We start from the raw sequence: 19,331 nt of genomic DNA, 5'->3' as shown, positions 1-19,331 counted from the left end.
GACCACTGACAGCTTTACTACCACAATTCACAGAGAATATCACCAAATAGTAGAAGTTGCAGCTACTTGAGCCTCAGGGAATGTAATTTCATTTATTCATTTCAATGACTTACTAAAGCTTCATGTAGATTAGTCAGACACATCAAAAATCACATATTAGCTGAGGTGAAGCTGTGATGACTGCAGTTGTCTAACAGTGTCAATCTGAACTTTAGATGAATATAATTTGATAGCTCTAAATGACAGAGATATAATATAGATCTTGTGTAGCACCGACATAATGTATAATTAGTGAGCAGAACTAAGTAAAATAGCAGGTTGAGCACACCCCCAAGTTTTGAATGCAGAAGTCAGTGATCAGAACTATCCATCTTTCTGCCTTGAATGATAACACAGCTTTCTAATAACCCAGCACATAGCACCATCTGACATGAACAGAGGAAACCAAGAACTTATGGAAGCAGAGCACAAAAGCAATTTAGTTTCTTTGGGATGATCCAAGGTATTAACAAAAATTCTTCAAAACCAGCCTCTGACTGTAAATATGGCTCAGTGAACCTGTCTCTTGTAGACATGCTTGTATGGCTAAAAATCTTGATAAAATGTGGTTGAATTGAATTGTTTGGGTATAGGATGTGTATTGTTAGAGTTAAGACAGCCTGTGTAGAAAGTCAATTGTCTACCAAACTGGCTGCTTTGCAGAGCATTATCTCATGTCTCTAAATGGGAATTCTAGGAGCTGGGAATACATCTCCTCGCAAAGCTCAGCAGGCTCTTTTTGGTAGTTAATCCATGCTTTGAGCAGTATCAGCACATGTGTTACTGGCTGTTTGCTGGGGCTCACCGTCCTCTGTGTGCAGTGGGACAGGAGTATCTGATCACACCACCAGCTCCAAGAAGGTATGGAGTTGTGTCAGAGGCACTGCTGGAACATCCAGTGCTGAGTGGATAGCCTGAGATATTTGTAGTATAAACACAACTGGAGTCTGCACTCTGGATGGCATTAGGCTCTTTTACTGATATTAGCACAGATTTATTTTATCACTGCTCTTTATCATTTTGAAAGAGACTTTTAATGCAGACTGTTTTCTAAATGATCCTTAAAAGACACTCCTTTCTTCCTCATCACCTTCACCTAAGGCAATAACATCCAGTAGCATTGATCTATTTGCTGCTAGTTTTCATTAATTTTACCCTCCCTAAGGGTGGTGCAGCTTTGGTGCCAGCTAATTAAAAACTATTTAGGGCTGTTCAGTGCACTTTATCAGAGCAGAATTAGCTCTGCTGCTTTAATGAAGACTACAGTTTTCCCTGATATTACCAATTAAATGTTGTTGTATCATATTGCATTTCTAATGCATGCAAAGATATACATGGTTTCAGAGCCACTTATCTGGATTGGGGTACATACAAAGATGCCACATTTAGTAATTACCTAATGTTTCCTCAAATCCTTTCACTTGACTCAATACGTATACCAAAACATTACTGAAGTACAGGAAGATGCTGCCAGGTTTATGCTCCCTCTAGGGAAATACCAAGTAAAATGCATTAATGAAAAATTGTGAATGCCTGGTAATGACTATTATTCATGTATAACAATTATTCAAAGAGGATGAGCATTCACCACCTTGAACTTAAATGCTTCATTAATGAAGACTCTCAGAAAGAACATATGTCCCCCAGATACATAACACTGCATGCAAGGTTCATTCTCCAACGTGGATAGACCACGTCACATTGTACTGCTGTAGAATTAAAAAATGGTAGAATTGAACAACTGCAAAATAAACAAACTTGTTTTTTGGAAGCTATTTAAAGGCAGTTCTTGCTTCTTCCATGAGCCAATGATAAATCATCTGTCAATATGCAAGCTGTGCTTTTTGAACCTGCACTCAGTGAACTCAGGGATGAAGCTCCTACATCAGTGATGCAGGACCAGAGCTTTTCTGAAGTAGAGAATTGACTGTGGCACATACCTGTTAGCTGCTTAACAACCTTAAAACTTGAGTACTGCTAGGATGGAAATACTCAGAAATCCCACTAATTACCAAAAAGGGTGGTACATCACAAAGTACAAATAGAAAGATCATTAAAGGCTTGACAGACTGGAAATCTGTTGCAATTTTACTATATATTAGTAGCATACATTGTACATAAGGATGGTTTTCTAAGATTAAATTAAAATAGATGTGGTTACGATCCACTCAGTATGTTTTAAAATGAATTGAACTTGGTTTCCTTCCAGAATTTTTGCTGGAAACATGTTGAAACAGATCCCTGTTCAATCTAATATTGCAAGCAAAAGTTGATGCTTCTCTGAGGAACTGTAGGAATATTTGGCTGAGGAATCTGAGTCTGTCTGAGCATCATAATAGTCTGGCACAGCACGTGAAACTATTTTCATCACCCACAAATCTCTCGTGCTCTCTCTTTACTGCCTCCACAAATGCCACATACCTATCACAGCTCCATGACTCTCCCTAGAAACAGCAGGTGGGTCTTGTGAATTGAAAATGTTACAGAAAATGAAAGTTTCCAAACTGAGGTCCCCTGATTAGTAGGGAACTGCAGGATGTTTTCTTGTGATAGAGAGGGTGTTGGCTGGTGACATAAATTCTTTCCCTTGTTTCTGGCTGACAAGAGCACTAAATGATGTTAAAACCATCACTTAATATTTGACATCAAAAAGTAGGACTAAAAATGAGACTTGCAGTAGATATGAAGATGTTATCTGATTGCCACTGTGAGAAATGATAGGGTTTTTTTTCACAGTGTTAAAGGGAGGTATGTGCAAACGTAATGTGATGTGGGTCATGAGGCAGGAAATTTGCTGTTGTTCTCAATGTGAAACATAGTTGTAATGGATAAAGGAGAAAGAACTTTGGCCACTTTGACAATAGGCTGCTTGAGAACTGTGCTCATAAGCACTGGGAGAACAGAAGTACAGTATGCCTTTGACATGAAAAGAAGCATTTGTATTGTGTTAATTGCATAATAACAAAACCTTGAGATGTGTTAATTTGTTGAACAGGAATGGATTAGTCTGGAGATGAGGATGCTTTAACATTGGATTGTGAGATTTTTGGTAGGATATACTAAGGCCTGGCCTCACAATAAGGATTTAGATAAAGTATTGTAAAGTCACTGTGACCTGACATGGAAGAGTCATAAATATAAGCAAATTTATGTTTAGCAATTCTATAACGTACCCATGATCACATTTAGCTTGATTAATATGTAAAGCAGGTGACCTGGATTATTAGAAAGCATTTTCTGAAGAATGGATCTTATGTATTTTTTCTATTAGCCTCTGCTCATCAGCTTGTTCAGTGAAACTAAAGAAGCCACGATAACCTTGGCATCTTTATGACACACAGGTGCTCACTCCAACTCCAGAATCACAGCAACAACATATACACATGGTGAACCACCTCCAGGCTAAGTTCTTACCTATGTTTCAATAGTTTTAGAAATGGAAAAATCAATTCTAACCAGGTTCTGACAGTTCAATAACAAAGTGAATCTAAGAAGAGAGAATAAACTCTTCTACTTCCAAAGCTAAGTCAAAAGTTTGGACCCAGTTAAACTGCTGGTGAATATAGAAATATAGAAATACAGAAATATCTGTCATTTTAGTTTGATTAGAATAGCCACAGTCTTTCAGAACAGCAAATTCATGATATGCTATTTCCAAAATTATTACTAAGGCACAGCAGTAATCTAGAAACTCCTTCCTACTTAAGTTCCAGTGAATCTGCGGCAGGTGCTCTTCCACGCCAAAACACAGAGGATCAGAATTTTTTGCAGCTTGGTTATAAAATCCTGCAATTTGTGGACTTAATTTCACAAATCCAATTTCTGCTTTGAACATAGTAGCCAAAACAGTGGTCCTCACACTTTCTTCTCCTTACAGCCCCCACTCATGCAGCATAAACACACATTCTCAGGCATGGAAAATAGAATTTCAGTATAATTCTGGTAAAAACCTAAATCTACTACAGTATCACTGATAATCCATTTTCACCAAGAAACAGAAATGATGCCTAACCCTGAGGTTTGTGTTTGAAGAAAAGCTACAGTGAATCTCAACAGAGAATAAAATACAATATCCAGAGTTATTATCCTGAGGTTGTGCATTTGGAAATGTTGTTTGTGTAGGATTATCCTCTTCAAATAAAATGTCAATCTAATCAATAGTAAATTGAGCTGAAAACAACACACAGCTTTGAAAATGTTTCAGGAAGACATCCAGTATTTTTGGGACTCAAGCCAACAGAAATGGAAAGAACAGAAGGTAGCGTAGGTGGGGTAAATGGGGCCTAGCTGCTGCCTCATCAAGTGCTTATAACAGTCAAAACCGTATAACAATCCATTAAAAACATATCTGGTGTTTCATTTACTAGGTGGCATCCAGCACAGACTTCTCTCACATACCTTTTGTCAAACATTATAATTGTTCTTTAGGATACTAATTGGTCGTTAGGACTTACCGGTCTTTTCCTGTCTCCTTCTTAAATACTGCATCACAGTAACTCATGCGCTTTTCTGTTGTCACATAGATTTTGGCAGTTGGGTAGCTGTCAACGGTTTTCTTCAGCATGTTGTACACAATGCCATTTCCATCCTTCCTCATATTTCGGAAAGGTCCCCAGATCACATAAACAGTGTTGTTGGTTTCTTTGAAAAAGTACTCGGGATTCTTGAGAAGGAGAGGCACGCTTGTGTGAGAGACCACTCTTACAGTTGTCCTCTTCCCAACATCCTCCTCATAGCCCTTTGTGGGAGCATTGTTCATCCTCCAAATGCAGGAGGACTTGTCTATCTCGGCTCCCAACTTCTGGCCAGCCATCTGTCCCGAGTTTGAAACAATGGCACAGAAGTCACAGTCAAGTCGTAGAGGCTGTAAGAAAGAAAACAAAAATATACGGCAAGTCTTTCACTGTACAACAGGAAGACTGAGAGGAAAAACAGATTGATAGAGCTGGTAATGTTTCTTATAGTGAAATAGGTGGTTTAAATCTTTTCCTTTGTTCTCCATCTTGCAAAGCCAACTAGAAAAATTATCTTTTTTTTTTCTTTAAATCTTACTCTTCCCACTAGTAAACAACGAAAGCAAGAAGCAGAAGAAAACAATATTTAGATCAATGCATTCTTCTCTTTTAGCATGCTGTTGTCAGCAATAGTAGAGAAAAAGTAATGCTGGAAATTTAACTACACACTGACGGTATTGAGGCATCTGAATGAATAGTTCCCAAATCCGTGGTAGAAGTCAACCATGAGATGTAACTCTAGCAGTATGAAAATCCTGCAGTTGGAAAGGAGATGTGGACAGAAGAATATATTATTCTCTCCAGACAACGGTTATGACCTATGAAAAATGAGAGGCAGATGGAACGGTGATACATAAACTAGGAACTTAATGCTGGGCAAACTGAAGACAGACTTTCCTGACCATGTTCTAGGATACTATTTCTCCAGTAAGACCTGAAAACAGAAACAGTTGTCTAAGAGAGTTATAGGGACCTACCGAATGTTCCGTTTGTCAGAGTATAAAGAGTAAATGTCCTTTGGTTCTTTTGTACCGAAAGACTAAAAGGAAATGCCCTGTCCTTAAGTTCAATTGTATGAAAAGCTTGGTTAGAGATCTAAATCAAAGGAAAACCAGATCTATTAAAAAGGCCCCAAATAACCAACCAACTCCCCTCTCTTCCCCCCCCCCCCCCAAACCTACAGAAGACAGTCCAGTCCACAGGTCATCTACAATTCTTTGTATGGTCACAAACTTGATCTTTTGTCCAAGGGACTTCAGTTTAACATTTGTTAGGAATGATTGTCTCCATGTCCTTTGGATATTTAACCTGACAGGGTGCTCGGTGCTTTTCTTATCAGACCTGTGGTTACTTCCCTTCAAAATCCCACTGCATGTAGCAGATGAATATCCTGGCTACATTTGACCACTATAACCTTAGGACATAATAGCTGACAAAACATCAAATTTCGTTGATAATTGTACACAATGCAAGCATAAGAGATAAACATCTGAAGAGAGCCAAATTATAACAGCCAGAAGATTTCATCTTTTTATGGCAAATATTGTACTGAGCTAAGGTGCATTCTCAAAGACTTCTGAATAAATCTCACCATTGCAAAGGTTTGATTTCTCTACTGTGATTGGTTTGATTTCTCTATGAAACTATGAACATGAAAATGTTCTTTCCTCATTTCATCAGAAGTTAAAGATGCCTGGCTGCATGCAAAAGCATTAGCAATGTCTCCTTTACAGAGAACACTGTATTTTTTTTATAGCTGTTGTAGTTTAGAAAGCTGTCCTGCATAGCTCTCTGACAGCAAGGATGAAATCCCAGGAGATGCAGCTGAACACAACAGTCTTTCTGTTTACTGCTTAGTTACAGAAATCCTCTCTAAGATACATTATGAGGACATGGCTGTGTGACCTAAGCGAACCCATAAGTATAACTCACATCCTAACATGAAGTGAATTGTTAAAGTCCCAGTAGATTAATTTATGCCTTCCAGGGTGAACTTTCAAGCTAACAAATGTTGAATATGAAACTGCTAGATAGGAAAAGCCAATTTGTTCAAGAATCCAGTCCCATTTAAATTTGTCTCAACATAGGTGTTGTTTTGGGTTTTGGGGTTGGTTGTGTGGTTTTGGTTTTGTTCTTGTTTTGTTTGCTTGTTTGTTTGTTTTTCTCTCCCCACAATATTCCTTCTTCATTAAAATGGGGCTCATCTCTTAAATTTGGAATTGTTTGATTTTCTGACCCTAGTTAGAAATGCATTGCACATTTTCTATTCACAGAGTGTAACTGTTCTGCTTGAATAAACTGAGTACACTCACTCTTGCAATTGTGTCCCCTGGTTTTCTAACTCTTTTGTTGTGATTCATTTATCTTGTTCCAATTTATAAAGCACTTTCATAATATTGAATGCCTGCATTAGGTCAACATATAATCTGCTCTTCTTCAATAGAAGCAGAAGCTTAACCCCTCCCAGCCCTATCTCAAAATAGCTTTTACAATGTAGAGAAATTGCACATGTCCTAATACTTTTATTTCCCAACAGAGATCCCAGAGAGATTTAGAAGACCAACTGACACCCATGACAGACATTCCACTGGTGCCAGAATCATCCACTGACTTCAGTATCCTTTTTGCATCATATCTTCCTCAACATATCAGAAAACACACATCAACATTCATTCACTGAACCCCCATATGGAGACAAGCTGGCAGCTTATGGTGTTTGTAAGTGTTTATAAGTGTCACAGAGAAAAGGGGCAGTTTCAGTAATCCACATACAACAGCTTTCTCATTTTCCTCACTTAACATGACATTCCTGTTTGTTACTACACCATACCTCAGAAATGGCTGTCCATCACGTTAAGATTCAAAAGCTGCTCAAATGTAGCTCTCCTGCCAGATGGCTCCCACAGGAGCTATTCAGGCACAGGGATTTGGGTTCCCAAAGGGCTGGAATTGGGAAGCACCTGTTTAGTTGTGGCTATTGCTTCTGCTGCTGAATTAAGACACAGCTGACAGCTCCCTGTGACTGTTGAGGAGTTGGAGTGATGTGCTGTTGTCTCACCTCACTCTATACTCTATACATCCCATATGCAGATTTTTGGTTGTAAGGTTGCCCATGATAGCCCTAACTTGCATGAGAAACTGCTGCTTTTCCATTTAACTTGCTGCACTGTTTGTATTAAGGATGGACAGAAAGCAGAGAGACAATTCTTAAGAACAGAAACTGTAATACAGGGAGATGAAAGCTGGAGAATTAGAGAAAATGCGCCTTCTTGGTGATCTGTTTTGTAATTAACAGTAACTGTTTACAGATGTCCACACCACAAACACCAGGATAGCAATTGATGTGACACTAACACAACATGAGCCTTATCAAAGACGCCAAAAGCACATCTGCCATGCAGCCCAGGCTGCCCTCCCCTCTGTAGAGATGGTCCAGCAACAATGGGATTGCTACAGATTGGCAAGACCATACAGAAAAACCTGTGCTGTTACAAATTTATGATCTCTGGACCGAGATGGGGAGGAAAAAGGGAGAGGGGAGTTAGCAAGCGGCTGCGTGGTTCTGAGTTACCGGCTGGGCTTAAACCACAACACCTTCACAAGATCTTAATTCACTTGCGCTGTAGATATATGAGCTAAAGAAAAAAATGTAAAGAACCCTTCACCTCGTCTCCTTTTTCATGTATTTAGACATGTATTTCACCTCTACACACCACCAGGGCTAAGCTGTTATTGCTTCTAGAAAATTACTCATTTTGTCTCTGGCCAGAAGGGTGTAGAAGCCCTCAGCAGAGCAGCTGGGCATGATTCTGACAAATTGTCTCATCTTTTTCCTCAATGATACATTGTAATTGTTGAGGAGCACTTATATTTTAATCAGTAAAGAAAATGAAATGTCTGACCTTTCCATTTCCTGTGCAAGCTTATAGACAATAGAAAAGATAATTAAAGTTGTGAATTAGAACTTGCAAAACAGTGCTGTCTCTCTACCAAAGAGAAATAGCTGTGTAATAAAGGTCACTTATCAAACAGTTCTAGTTATTAAATCTTTGCATTTAGCACTGAAGTGACTTCACAGAATCAAAGGTCAAATCATTAAATAACAAAACCAGTCAGAATTAGAAAAGGTCACAAGCAAATCTAACCAGAAATAGGTCACAAAACATGATTCTCTCCAACAGAGGGTTTAAATGTTTGGAAAACTGGTTACTTTACAATCTGACACAACTCCTCCACCACATCAATTGTCTCCACCAAAAGAATGAAATTCCAGTTACAGGACCGTGCATACGAGTGGGTTTCCCAGTGGCTCAGGTTTCCTAGAGAACAGATTGCCAAGTTTCCCAACCAGAGACCTGTGGGTCTGCTGAAGTCCCAAGAGGAGATGATCTTACATCATTCTATTAACCTCTTGGCTAAGACTTCAGCACAAGTGTTCTGGGTTCAGTGGCTTAAACCACAACAAGTCAGTGTAGTCCAACAAAACCATGTCTTGACATACCAGTCACAGGCTAAGCTCCTATCTTAGCATAGACTGGCAAATTCACTCTTCAGTTGGACCAAACCTGGCTCAGGACTTAAGCAGATGTAATTTACACTGATGAAAAGCTGAATTTCTCTTGTGACTTCTTAGAGCTATAGGCTGGTGGTGCTCTGGAGAGCTCAGTCCAACCACTAACTCTGTTTTGCTCTGTAAATCCCACAACTAATCATACAGATAGTTAGGAAATTCAGATTAAACTTTCCCAATTGTTACTTTGTGATTGTAATTTTGTAAATCGGACGCAATGCCCATTCGCTACATAATGAGGCAATTATTAGCAGCTTGCCACATATTAATTTGCTCCTTTAATGTTGAAACAAATGAGATCTTTTCTTATAATCATCTTATTTGAATGAATTCTAACAAAGCTGATTGAACAAAGCTCCAGAGAGACTTTATTTCAGTGCCATTTATCCTTCCACTCTTCTTGGACGTCTTTAGAGTTTTAGAGGATACAACATTTATAATGATGCCAATGGGGAATAGATTGTGCCTTTATTCTTCTTGATGTTCTTTTGAGGTCTTTGAAATGAAAGGTACAAGAGAGGCATTAACCGTCTGGCATTGTTTTTATTGCTTTTCTCTACTTTGCAAGCATAAAATGTATTTTAATTTTTGCTGTGTTTCAGTGATGATCAACCAAGCTGGATTTATCTACACTTACACACTTTCTTCAGACCTCTAACTGGGAGGAACGAATTGCCAGGCTTATCTAAGACAAAATTCAGCGCATTTAAACAAAAGAAATGTAGTACTTGTGTGTTCAACCAGAAAGAGCTATCAATTTAATAGAGCACTCAGAAGCACTGTATATAAATCATGTTATATAACTAACATCAAGTGATAAAAGTAAAAATGGTAAAACCCACAGGCCTGATTATCCTGAGTTTGTGGTAGCTCTCCCTTCTTTCCTGTGGTAGCGTTGTGTTTTTCTAGTCCTCAGCAGTTGATTTTGGTCCTAGCCTTCAGCATCACATCCCAAAAACCATCTCTGTCTTCATAAAAATTAATGTTAAAATTTCATAAAGATTGTAGCATTTTGACATTATTTTTAAATAAGCCCTATGTCAACATGCATCCCATTTCCAAATAAATAGAATATGATCTGCCTCTTCATAAGACTGTTCTTGAGACTCAAGTGCCTGGGATATTTTATTTAGATGACTGTCACTGATATATACATAAGTACTAGCAGAAAGGTTTTATTTAAATTGAATGAACTGGAAGGGAATGCATAGGAGCCATGTAATGGGAATACTCTTGCAGTAAGAGACTGAATAAATAACCATCACTGCAATTCTTTCTATAGAAATTGACCCAGTTGTTACAGAACTGCTATTCTTGATTTGCAGTTCACGTTGCAGCTCCCTAGAAGGGCTGTATCAGCCCTTTGCTTTAATAAGTATGTTGTGGATTCCTGATGTCACTGGTAAAGAGACAGAAAAGGGAAGGAAGCATGGACTTTGGGTAGAGGTTGAAACTTGTGGGCCAGACTCTCCAGCACCATCTAAACTTTAATTTGGTAAGTGTATTTTTGAAATTTCAGCTTGCTTTCTCATGGAAAGGGGAAAAAACCCTACAAACCCCACCCTTCTGAACACGAACCACAGTGCAAAGTGATGCGGTGTCATCTTTCTCACTTTCAAGACAGCTCCAGTAACTCCATGCCAGCTCGTAACTCGTTCAAGATATAGCAGAGCAAATGCTCACCAGCATGTTGATTTTGCTGCTGCTATTGGAAACAATATGGACAGCTTTGAAACAAGGCAAGAATCAAGTACATCGCATGATGCTGAGAGCTGAAAAATATATGCCTCAAATATATTTGAGAAAACTCTTGAGTAGCAAGAGTCAAGTGTCTGATTATAGAAGAAAACCAGGCCTTTTTTATGAATTTTCCTCTACTCTAATATGAAGCAGAAATTGAAAAGTCAAAAATAATATCCCATTCAATAATCCTATAGAACAAAATTTGTGTAAAACCAGGCCCAGCTTAATCAAAATATTTTAACTTCCTATTTATTAAAAATCATATTTAAATAGTTTTCTAAAATGGAATTAAAATGCTCCTTCATTTGAACATTTTTCTGTATTATGAAAAGATTAAAACATGATAGTTCACATTAACAGTCCCTTCCATTTTTTCTTTTTTTTTTTTCCTGATTTCCAGCTGAAACTTCAGTAAAAGTGACGCCTTTTAAATAAGTGTACACTGGTATTTTCTTCTGGAATCATAAACTATTGAAAGATTCCTGATAGCTCTATTGGTATAACAGATGCAAAACCAGAAATGTGGTGGAGAGTAAATAAATAACAGGAGACATTTTTTGTCTCTCCGTGGAGGGTTAATGAAGGAAGGAATTTGCCAGATTCAGTGTTTCAAGTACAAGAGAAACACCCAGCAGACCAGCAGTGAAGGACTGATGGTCAACAGCCATGTGGGACTTTGAGCACTGGAAGAGAGGCAGGTAAAGATAGTGGCCTAAGGCATTGCCTGAAGGATGCTCTCAGTCGGTAGAAGCTGCACTTTAGTTTGCATCTTATGTGGATCGTAAATTCTCCTCTCCCCAGGTAGGATGGCAGAAGGGACATGCTCTTATTAGCATGAATGAATGTGTCACAAAAAGGGAAGGAAGCAAAAGGAAGCAGGATACCAAAAGAGAGGACAGAAAAATATCAGAGAAGAAATGAAACAGGCTATGACAAGATAGAATATAGTTTAGGCTTTGGAAGCGAGACATGTAAGTGGAAACAGGATTTGAGAAAAAGTAAAATACTGATAAATAGCTAGTAAGATAAACCATGATGCTGGGGATGAAATCTAGCAAAGAGAAGAACCAAAACACCTAAGATGTTTGTTAATATTTTTGTTGTGAAGAAAGCTTTATCAGATATGTCAATCAAATAACTCAGCATTAGGCAGAGAGAATAGCTTTTGCCCTATAAACTGCAACTGCCCAAGCAGAAAACAGACGGAAACAGATACATTCGCTGCAGCATATAGTACTACAGCTTGTAGGTAACCAGAAACCCTGACATCTGTGAACATGCAGATGTCTACAGTTCCAAACCGATCCAATCAACATTTCTCAAGTAGGGTGGAGAGGAGGGATAAAAACACAATCTTCTTTGGTACATAAAGTATCAGGATAAAAGTACAAATATGCCCAATAACATATGTGGAAATGTTCATGTCAAACACAGTTGAGAATTGAATGCCTAATTGTTATGGGAGGCAGGCAAACTCAATCACGCAAACTCTATACAGGAAGTTCATAAGGTAGGCACTAAATAACATTCAGTCTGAAAAATAGCCTACAAAAAAATTAATTTCACAGTTGTCCAAAATAGAAAACTGAACACACTATATTAGTTCTAGAGCACTAACTTCATCCCAGTGCTTTAGCTGGTGACCATAAATAACCAAAATGTCTGCGACATTCCATCTATCGCTCATTCGCAAATACACAGGCTTTGAAATACTATGGCTTTGTAATAGTTCAAAAGTCGGGAATTCTTCCAACCAAATGCTGCTTGCTGAATCCAACAAGTCATTTATCTTCAAATCCACCACGTTGCTCACTTGCCCTTGTTAGCACATGATGGCTCTTGAATTTTGTGCACAAAAGTTACTAGAGAAACACAATTTAAACCAGATTCTGTCCATCAAAATTCATAAATAACTCCAAACAGAAGAGAATTAGCTGATCTTAACTATGGCACGCTTTCTGTCACTCTACTGAGAGACTGTATTTGCAACAGTACATTTACTACCAGCCCTTGATCCGGAAAGTTATTGGTATCATAATATTTAGTGTTACTTTATTTTCTTCAATTGTTTTTATTGCATTTTTTTCTCTCTCTCTTCTTTTTTTTTTCCTATATAGCAATAAGGAAGATAAAATTTTTTCTCTGTACAGGCATATTTGCTCAGCAAACAATACAAAACACAAGGAGGTAAAATGTCACTTACAATTCAAGGAGACATAAAAGATGGGAATGTGCTGTTAGCACATGGACTGCATAGCGAATGAATCACAGTACGAAAGGACAAAACCAGTTTCTCACATCCAGTACCGTGTACGGCAGTAGAGCACATATAAAACATAATCCTCCCTTACAGAGCGGACTTTAGAATGACATCCTTGAAAGGAACCAAGGCCGAAAGGACTCTTTCCACAAAAGGTGTTTTTCATTGCAAATAATAGTATCTATGCAAAAACACCAAATGAGAATTCTTCACTATGAAATTGCCTGCTATAAGACTATGTCTAAGGAATTCTTTGTCACATATGTAAAATGTTGATTACACTGTAACTACTGATTTTAATTTGTATTTATTATAAATACCCACAGATGGCAGTAAAGTATATAATGTATACAGCAGATTTGTTCCAAGTTTGCTTTCTCTAATAACCTCCTGTTATCAGCACTCACCGTTAATCATGGGCCATTATCTAGGAACTTATTTGGCTGAATCACAGAGCAGGAATGCTTGTTAGGCCTTTAATCTAGATACATTTGAAAAATTTACAGTCATAAATACATTATGGGACTTCTAATATGACATTCACATCTTATTTCAGGTCAATTTATTTGGGATCTGATATGGGAACATTGTATCAAGGTAAGCAACAAAAAACTGTCTCAGGAAAACTGCCTTGTAGTTCCTTTTTTTTCCCCATGAAAATCCACATAACAGGCTGGAAAACCTAACACCTAATTTATTTCTGTTCCATGCTGTCTAGACCTATTATTTAATTTTGTCTCTCTTGGTGGTCTATCTCTCGAATTATTTGTATGCATGGAAGGAAAGTGATAAGCTAAAATGCTAATTATCCATTTTTCTGACATTAAAAAAAATAATATCCATGCCAGGCATAACAATAAGGTTTATTACAATAGCATTAAACACCAGTAACATTTTTCATTTGACAAAGTAAGCCTTAAGAAGCTTTCTGAGTCCAGTATTTTTAATTGCAGGATGTCTTATCTGAAAGAGAATACATACTTGCTTCTGGCCACATTTATTTCTTTTCCCTTTATTGGTATTTTGGGAATATTTGCTGCACTACTTTACAACTGTCAGCTTTAAAAATGCTTAAAATCTTCCATAAAAATGTCATTTGAGGTTAAAATTTTGCTTTAAGGTCCTAGTCCAAAAAATAATTTGTTTTTAATATCTTTTAGTTTTAGATATTGAAATCATTTCAGTTGCAGACAGATACAAGGTTAAATCAACATTTTTCAGATACTTGAATTTTAAAAAACAACGGTACTGGGTACTAGGACAGAGATTTAAACTGGATTGGAAAGTTCTGCTTAAATAATTAGGAAGATTTATTTTAAAGTCTTTTAAGTTGCTAATGGAAGCTCTTGAAGCACAGCTGCATGTTTAAAAACTCTGAAGTTAAAGGTCTGCTTCAGATGAAAAAGTCATCGTACATATACTCTCTTCTGATTGCTTCTACATCACTGCCTCAGTCTGTATGTCTGCTAACCACTTTTCAATCAGTGCAGGTTTCATTGCAAGCTCTAGTTTGTGTCATGGACTAACACTATGTCTAATAACTTTATAAGCTCTCTCAAGTGGGATTTACTGGGTTAAATGATTTGTAAATAATTCAAAAATTATTCTGTATCAGTTCTCCTTCTTCATGGAGCTTCACAATGTAGTTTCTGCTACTACCACATCCCACACCAGCCCAATTTCCCCCTCACCTTAAAGCCTTTGCTAAAGATAAGCCCCTGAGCACAGTGACCTCTGCCAAACCTCACTGAAGTCAATAGGGCCTCGTGCAGGACCATGTATCATCACTACAGAGCTCAGAACAAGATCAAGGCCTGAGGAGGTGCTGAATAACACACGCACACAAATTAGGCGGTACATGATGAGGTGAAGCATGCTAGAAGCAATTGCAAAACAAAATCTTATTAAAAATTGAAAATAATAAATCCTATTAATCTTTTCTCCATGATAACAGTCTGGCCTGACAACAATACAGTTGCAAGATATAAATAACACTACCTCCAAAATGGGTAGATTATAATCATATAGCTCTTCTACCTATAATTTAAATTTTTAAGAGAGAAATTAACTTTTAGTCTTACACATATCTTAAGAAGAAAAATATGACTTTAATGTAGCTATATGCTGACTTTCTAGGAAAATCCTTCATAGCCTCCATTACAGTCAAAAGCAAAACTCACACTGACACCACTGGGACCATAACTTCGCCTAATGTCTGAATTTTGGAAAGAGAAATTTGGATTCTCAATTCACAGATGGAAAGGTTTTTCTCTGTAGACAGACTCGGCTGAGGGAGAAGAGAAAGAGCAAGGAAACATCTCATGTGACATGTCCAGCTTGGAGTGACAATCTGCAGGGCTGGGCCCAACAAGACGTATTCTGCTCTGAAGAATAAATTTAGACATGAGACCATAAAATGATGTAGCTCAGAAAAAAATATTCTCTGTGATTACAAGACCGTGGTGCTGCTCCTTTCCCTGGACAGCAGCAGAGGCCTCTCAGCTATGATCCTGCTTCCACCTGTGAAAAGGATGCACGGTATTTTCTTGAGGTAAGCTATCCACTCAGAAAGCCAGATGACAGTCTTCCCTTTCTGTATGTGAGCATGTATACTGTTGTTCTGGCTTACCTGGTGACTACTGAAATTATCCCTCCCCACCCCCAAGTCTATTTCTGGGATGGAAACCTTGGAGGTCATATTAGCTTCCTGCTCTTGCTGGCATGAAATGAGTTAAGCCAGATTTGACATTTCAACCCTGCTTGTGAGTGCACAGGGTTTTTTTTTTGGGGGGGGGAAGGGGAAAAGGGCTTGTGAGTTTTTTTAAACCTATTGACATAATGAAGCTTGTGATTCCTTACGTTTCTAAGGACTGCAGTGACAGCAGGATCTTTATTATTTGACAACTTGAAAAGCAATCTTAAAAGTCAACACCAAAGCTTATCAGCTGCTCTGTAAATCCAACTGATACAGCAACATCCACCACAGTTCTGACAAAACAGCTTCTTGGGGACAGCAATAAGGAAGGAAACTTGGTTCCCTCTGATAGCATCTGCCTGCTGACCACTTTGGTTTGCTGGATCTATGAATATGACAAAATACATGTCAGCTGATGTCCTAGAAACAGAAAGGATAGTGGAAGATTGACAACTGCTTTCTACAGCAAACAGATTGTGCCTGGTTTCTGTAGGATACAGTTAATTTTCGTCTTAGTGGCTGATACAGTGCTATTTCTCCTCCTTCCAGAACAATGCTGCTCCATGCTCCATGATCTGTTGCATCTCTAGCTGTCAAGAGCTCGCAATCACACATAGGGAACTGGAGAGGCTAAATTCCACCTCCATGCTAAAAAGAAGGTTTGAAGTACTATAGTATGTAGCTAAGTAAAAAACAAACCCAAACATATATATACTGAAGTCATCAACTAATTCTAAAATAATCATTCAAAAGAAATGCCCATGCAGGCTGCAGCTGATGTTGAGTGAAAAGCCCAGAGGACAGCAATGAACCTTGGCTTGCATTGAAATAGCATTTCTTCATTTCCATGAACAGTATATACTGTAAAACTTTTCTGTAGTCGTGTCAGTGCTATGTTCTCTTGTCTGCTTAGTGACTTAAAATAATTAAATGCATATATATGTATTAGCAAAACTAAAAGCAGCAAGATATATACATATGAAGAGTTTAGATGATGTATTAATTTCATTATAAGAAAATATTTACAAAGCAAATGTGAAAGCTTTGGCATCTCCTCTCTCTGAGTCATACTCCTGCAGAATTATAGATGGAGTATGAAGAAAAATGTGTGTGTGTGTGTTCAGCTACCCCATCATACAGAAGATTCTGCCCAGAAGAGTCTCCATCCCTAGAGATTTGCAAAGGTTAGCTTGGCACAGACCTGCCTTAACCTTGATGTTACCCCTATTTATAGATGATGTTGGACAAACTGAATTCCAGAAGTTCTTTCCAACCTTTGTTTTTGGATTGTTTTTTGGTTTGTTTTTTTTTTCTCAATAATTCTATGATTCTATCCCTTTAGAACAAATTTTAAAGAAAAAGACAACACATTTTTTTATAGTGAGGACTATTCATCACTATGGGAAAACAAAACAATAAACCAACAACAAAAACCACTCAACAACCAAACCCCCCCAAAACCCAAAAAACAGAAAAAGATTGAAAGTTGAATGATTAATGAAAAAATGTTCTTTTACTTGTTTGTTCTTCTTCTTTCTACTGTCTGTCACACACAAAATCACATATAAAATACAGCAGGAGAAAGAAACATTCCTAAAATAAAAATGGGATGCTAATATTTGATCTGCATGTCATATCACAATCCTGCACAGAACCTACACCTAATAAATATTATTCCTGATAAAACATTATTAGGCACAGTTACAAGACTGGAATCCCAGCTGACCTAAGATCATAACCACAAGTGCACTCCAGCCAGTGTAGCACAGGTTATGGGCCGGCAACAATGCAATTTTCTTCCTGGCGTATGTGAACTAGGTCCGGGGCTGTTAAACTGGGTGTTTCAAATAGTTTAGGTTCATTTCCTCATAGGATATTAGTAGAGACTGTAAATTTTAGTTCAGTCCTCCTCATAGCTCTTCTTTCTAAGGCATGTTAATGAATAAGCAATGAATACAAGGTGATCTATACCATGTCATGCCTGGAGACCAATTTGTGAGTTATCATTACTACTTTTATCTCTACTAACAGTGGTGCCTCCATCAGTACTGGAACTCTGACAGACTCTGGGGTTATGAGATGAGTAAAAAGAAAGAAAAAAAACACTGATCCAGAATGAATAAATCTTTTCCAAAACAGAGGTCAAGACTGCTGCCTTGTGCTAGTGACCACTAAGCAGTAAGCTGTAGCTTCACAGGCTGGGACAGAGGGGAGAAGGAGAAAAGGTATGTTGCAAGAAATCGAATGCACATTGAATCCTAGAAAAATGAGGAAAACTCCCAGATAATCAGACCTGCAAGGCTCCAACTATAATACAGCAGAATTATAGGGGCTACAAAAGGTAGGAAGATGAAAATAAATTCTGAAAAAGTGCATCACAAGTGAATACTGCACTTATCCCCTCCCCTTGGAACTGTAGCAGCAAAACCATTGCTAGCTCTGTCACAAGATCCTTGCAAAAATCCTGCAGACCCTGTTTTTCAAAAGAGCAATAATTAAAAAATAAAGTCCTGTGGTGCTTTTCCTCTATCAGCCCTGTTTATGAATTCATATCACAGCATGAAGGTTATTAAAATCCCATATGTGAGAACCACACACAGCACAAGCAGATATGAATTGGCATTCCACAGAGATAATGCTATCTAATGGGCAAAACAAGTAGCATGGTTTCATTCTTATTCAGAGTACATTTGGAAAGGGCAAAGCATATAGCTGCTGCTCATGGATACCTGACCAGACACAAACCATTTCTTATTCTTACTTGTTGATGAATAAGTAAATGTAAAGAGCATGGCTGCTATCTCGCTGGGCCTTGATATTCCCATAACACCCTTTTACCCACAAACCAGTTCACGTGGGGTGGACTAAATGCTATTTGGGCAACCCAGATACAGTAAATAATAAACACATTGCTGTTTACATCCACATACAAGCATTTCAAATCAAAATGTAATTAACTGTGGAGATAACCGATACACCTCACGAATTAATTCCAGAGTCCTGACTATCCAATAATTTATTTTCCAAAGTTATTAATTTATTTCCCATTTATTGCTGAAACAATTAAAACAGTTGATGCTGTGCTCTATTTTGCTGCCAAAAACGTTTTGATCCCAAGTAGCAGAGAGCCATTTTGAACACTATCAGCAGCTGGAAGAACTTTAAGGAAAAAAAAAAAAAAATAGAAAAAAATCGAGGCAACTCTTTCGGAAAAAAAGGTTTATGAGAGAACCCCACGCTAACAAACCATAGACATGCATGTAAAGTTTCCCCAGTTTTCAAATACTCTGAAACTTCTGTAAGCAGAAAGCAACACCCAGTCCATGATTCTAAAAAACTTGAGTAAAATTTCATGTCTAAAACACATTCTACTTCAGGACAACGATCAGCGGTTTGCAAGGCTGTTTCTCTGATTTGCATGTATAATCAATGAGCCATCACAGTGAGACCACAGGTGTCTGATGGCAGTCATCACTAATGACAGAGATGGAAAGCACTCCAAAATCGGAG

The 19,331-nt window shown here is 37.9% G+C and overlaps 1 protein-coding gene across 2 annotated transcripts in view; it reads right to left on the bottom strand.

Annotated features, from left to right (window-relative positions):
- Positions 1 to 19,331, bottom strand: part of ST6GALNAC3 (ST6 N-acetylgalactosaminide alpha-2,6-sialyltransferase 3) — a 251,042-nt gene that overhangs the window by 71,409 nt on the left and 160,302 nt on the right. For both annotated transcript variants that reach the window (XM_057416786.1, XM_057416776.1), the window contains exon 3: positions 4,494 to 4,903. In XM_057416786.1, the coding sequence (XP_057272769.1) occupies positions 4,494 to 4,852 (359 nt within the window). In that variant the 5' untranslated portion in view covers positions 4,853 to 4,903. The remainder of the gene's footprint in view (positions 1 to 4,493; positions 4,904 to 19,331) is intronic.

This window comes from Pezoporus wallicus, unplaced genomic scaffold (assembly GCF_028554395.1).
Source record: "Pezoporus wallicus isolate ANWC-B61680 ecotype Strahan unplaced genomic scaffold, APGP_CSIRO_Pwel_v1 contig_5908, whole genome shotgun sequence".
NCBI lineage: Eukaryota > Metazoa > Chordata > Aves > Psittaciformes > Psittacidae > Pezoporus > Pezoporus wallicus.
The sequence above is the reverse complement of the archived record's forward strand: the minus strand, read 5'-3'. Positions and strand labels throughout refer to the sequence as shown.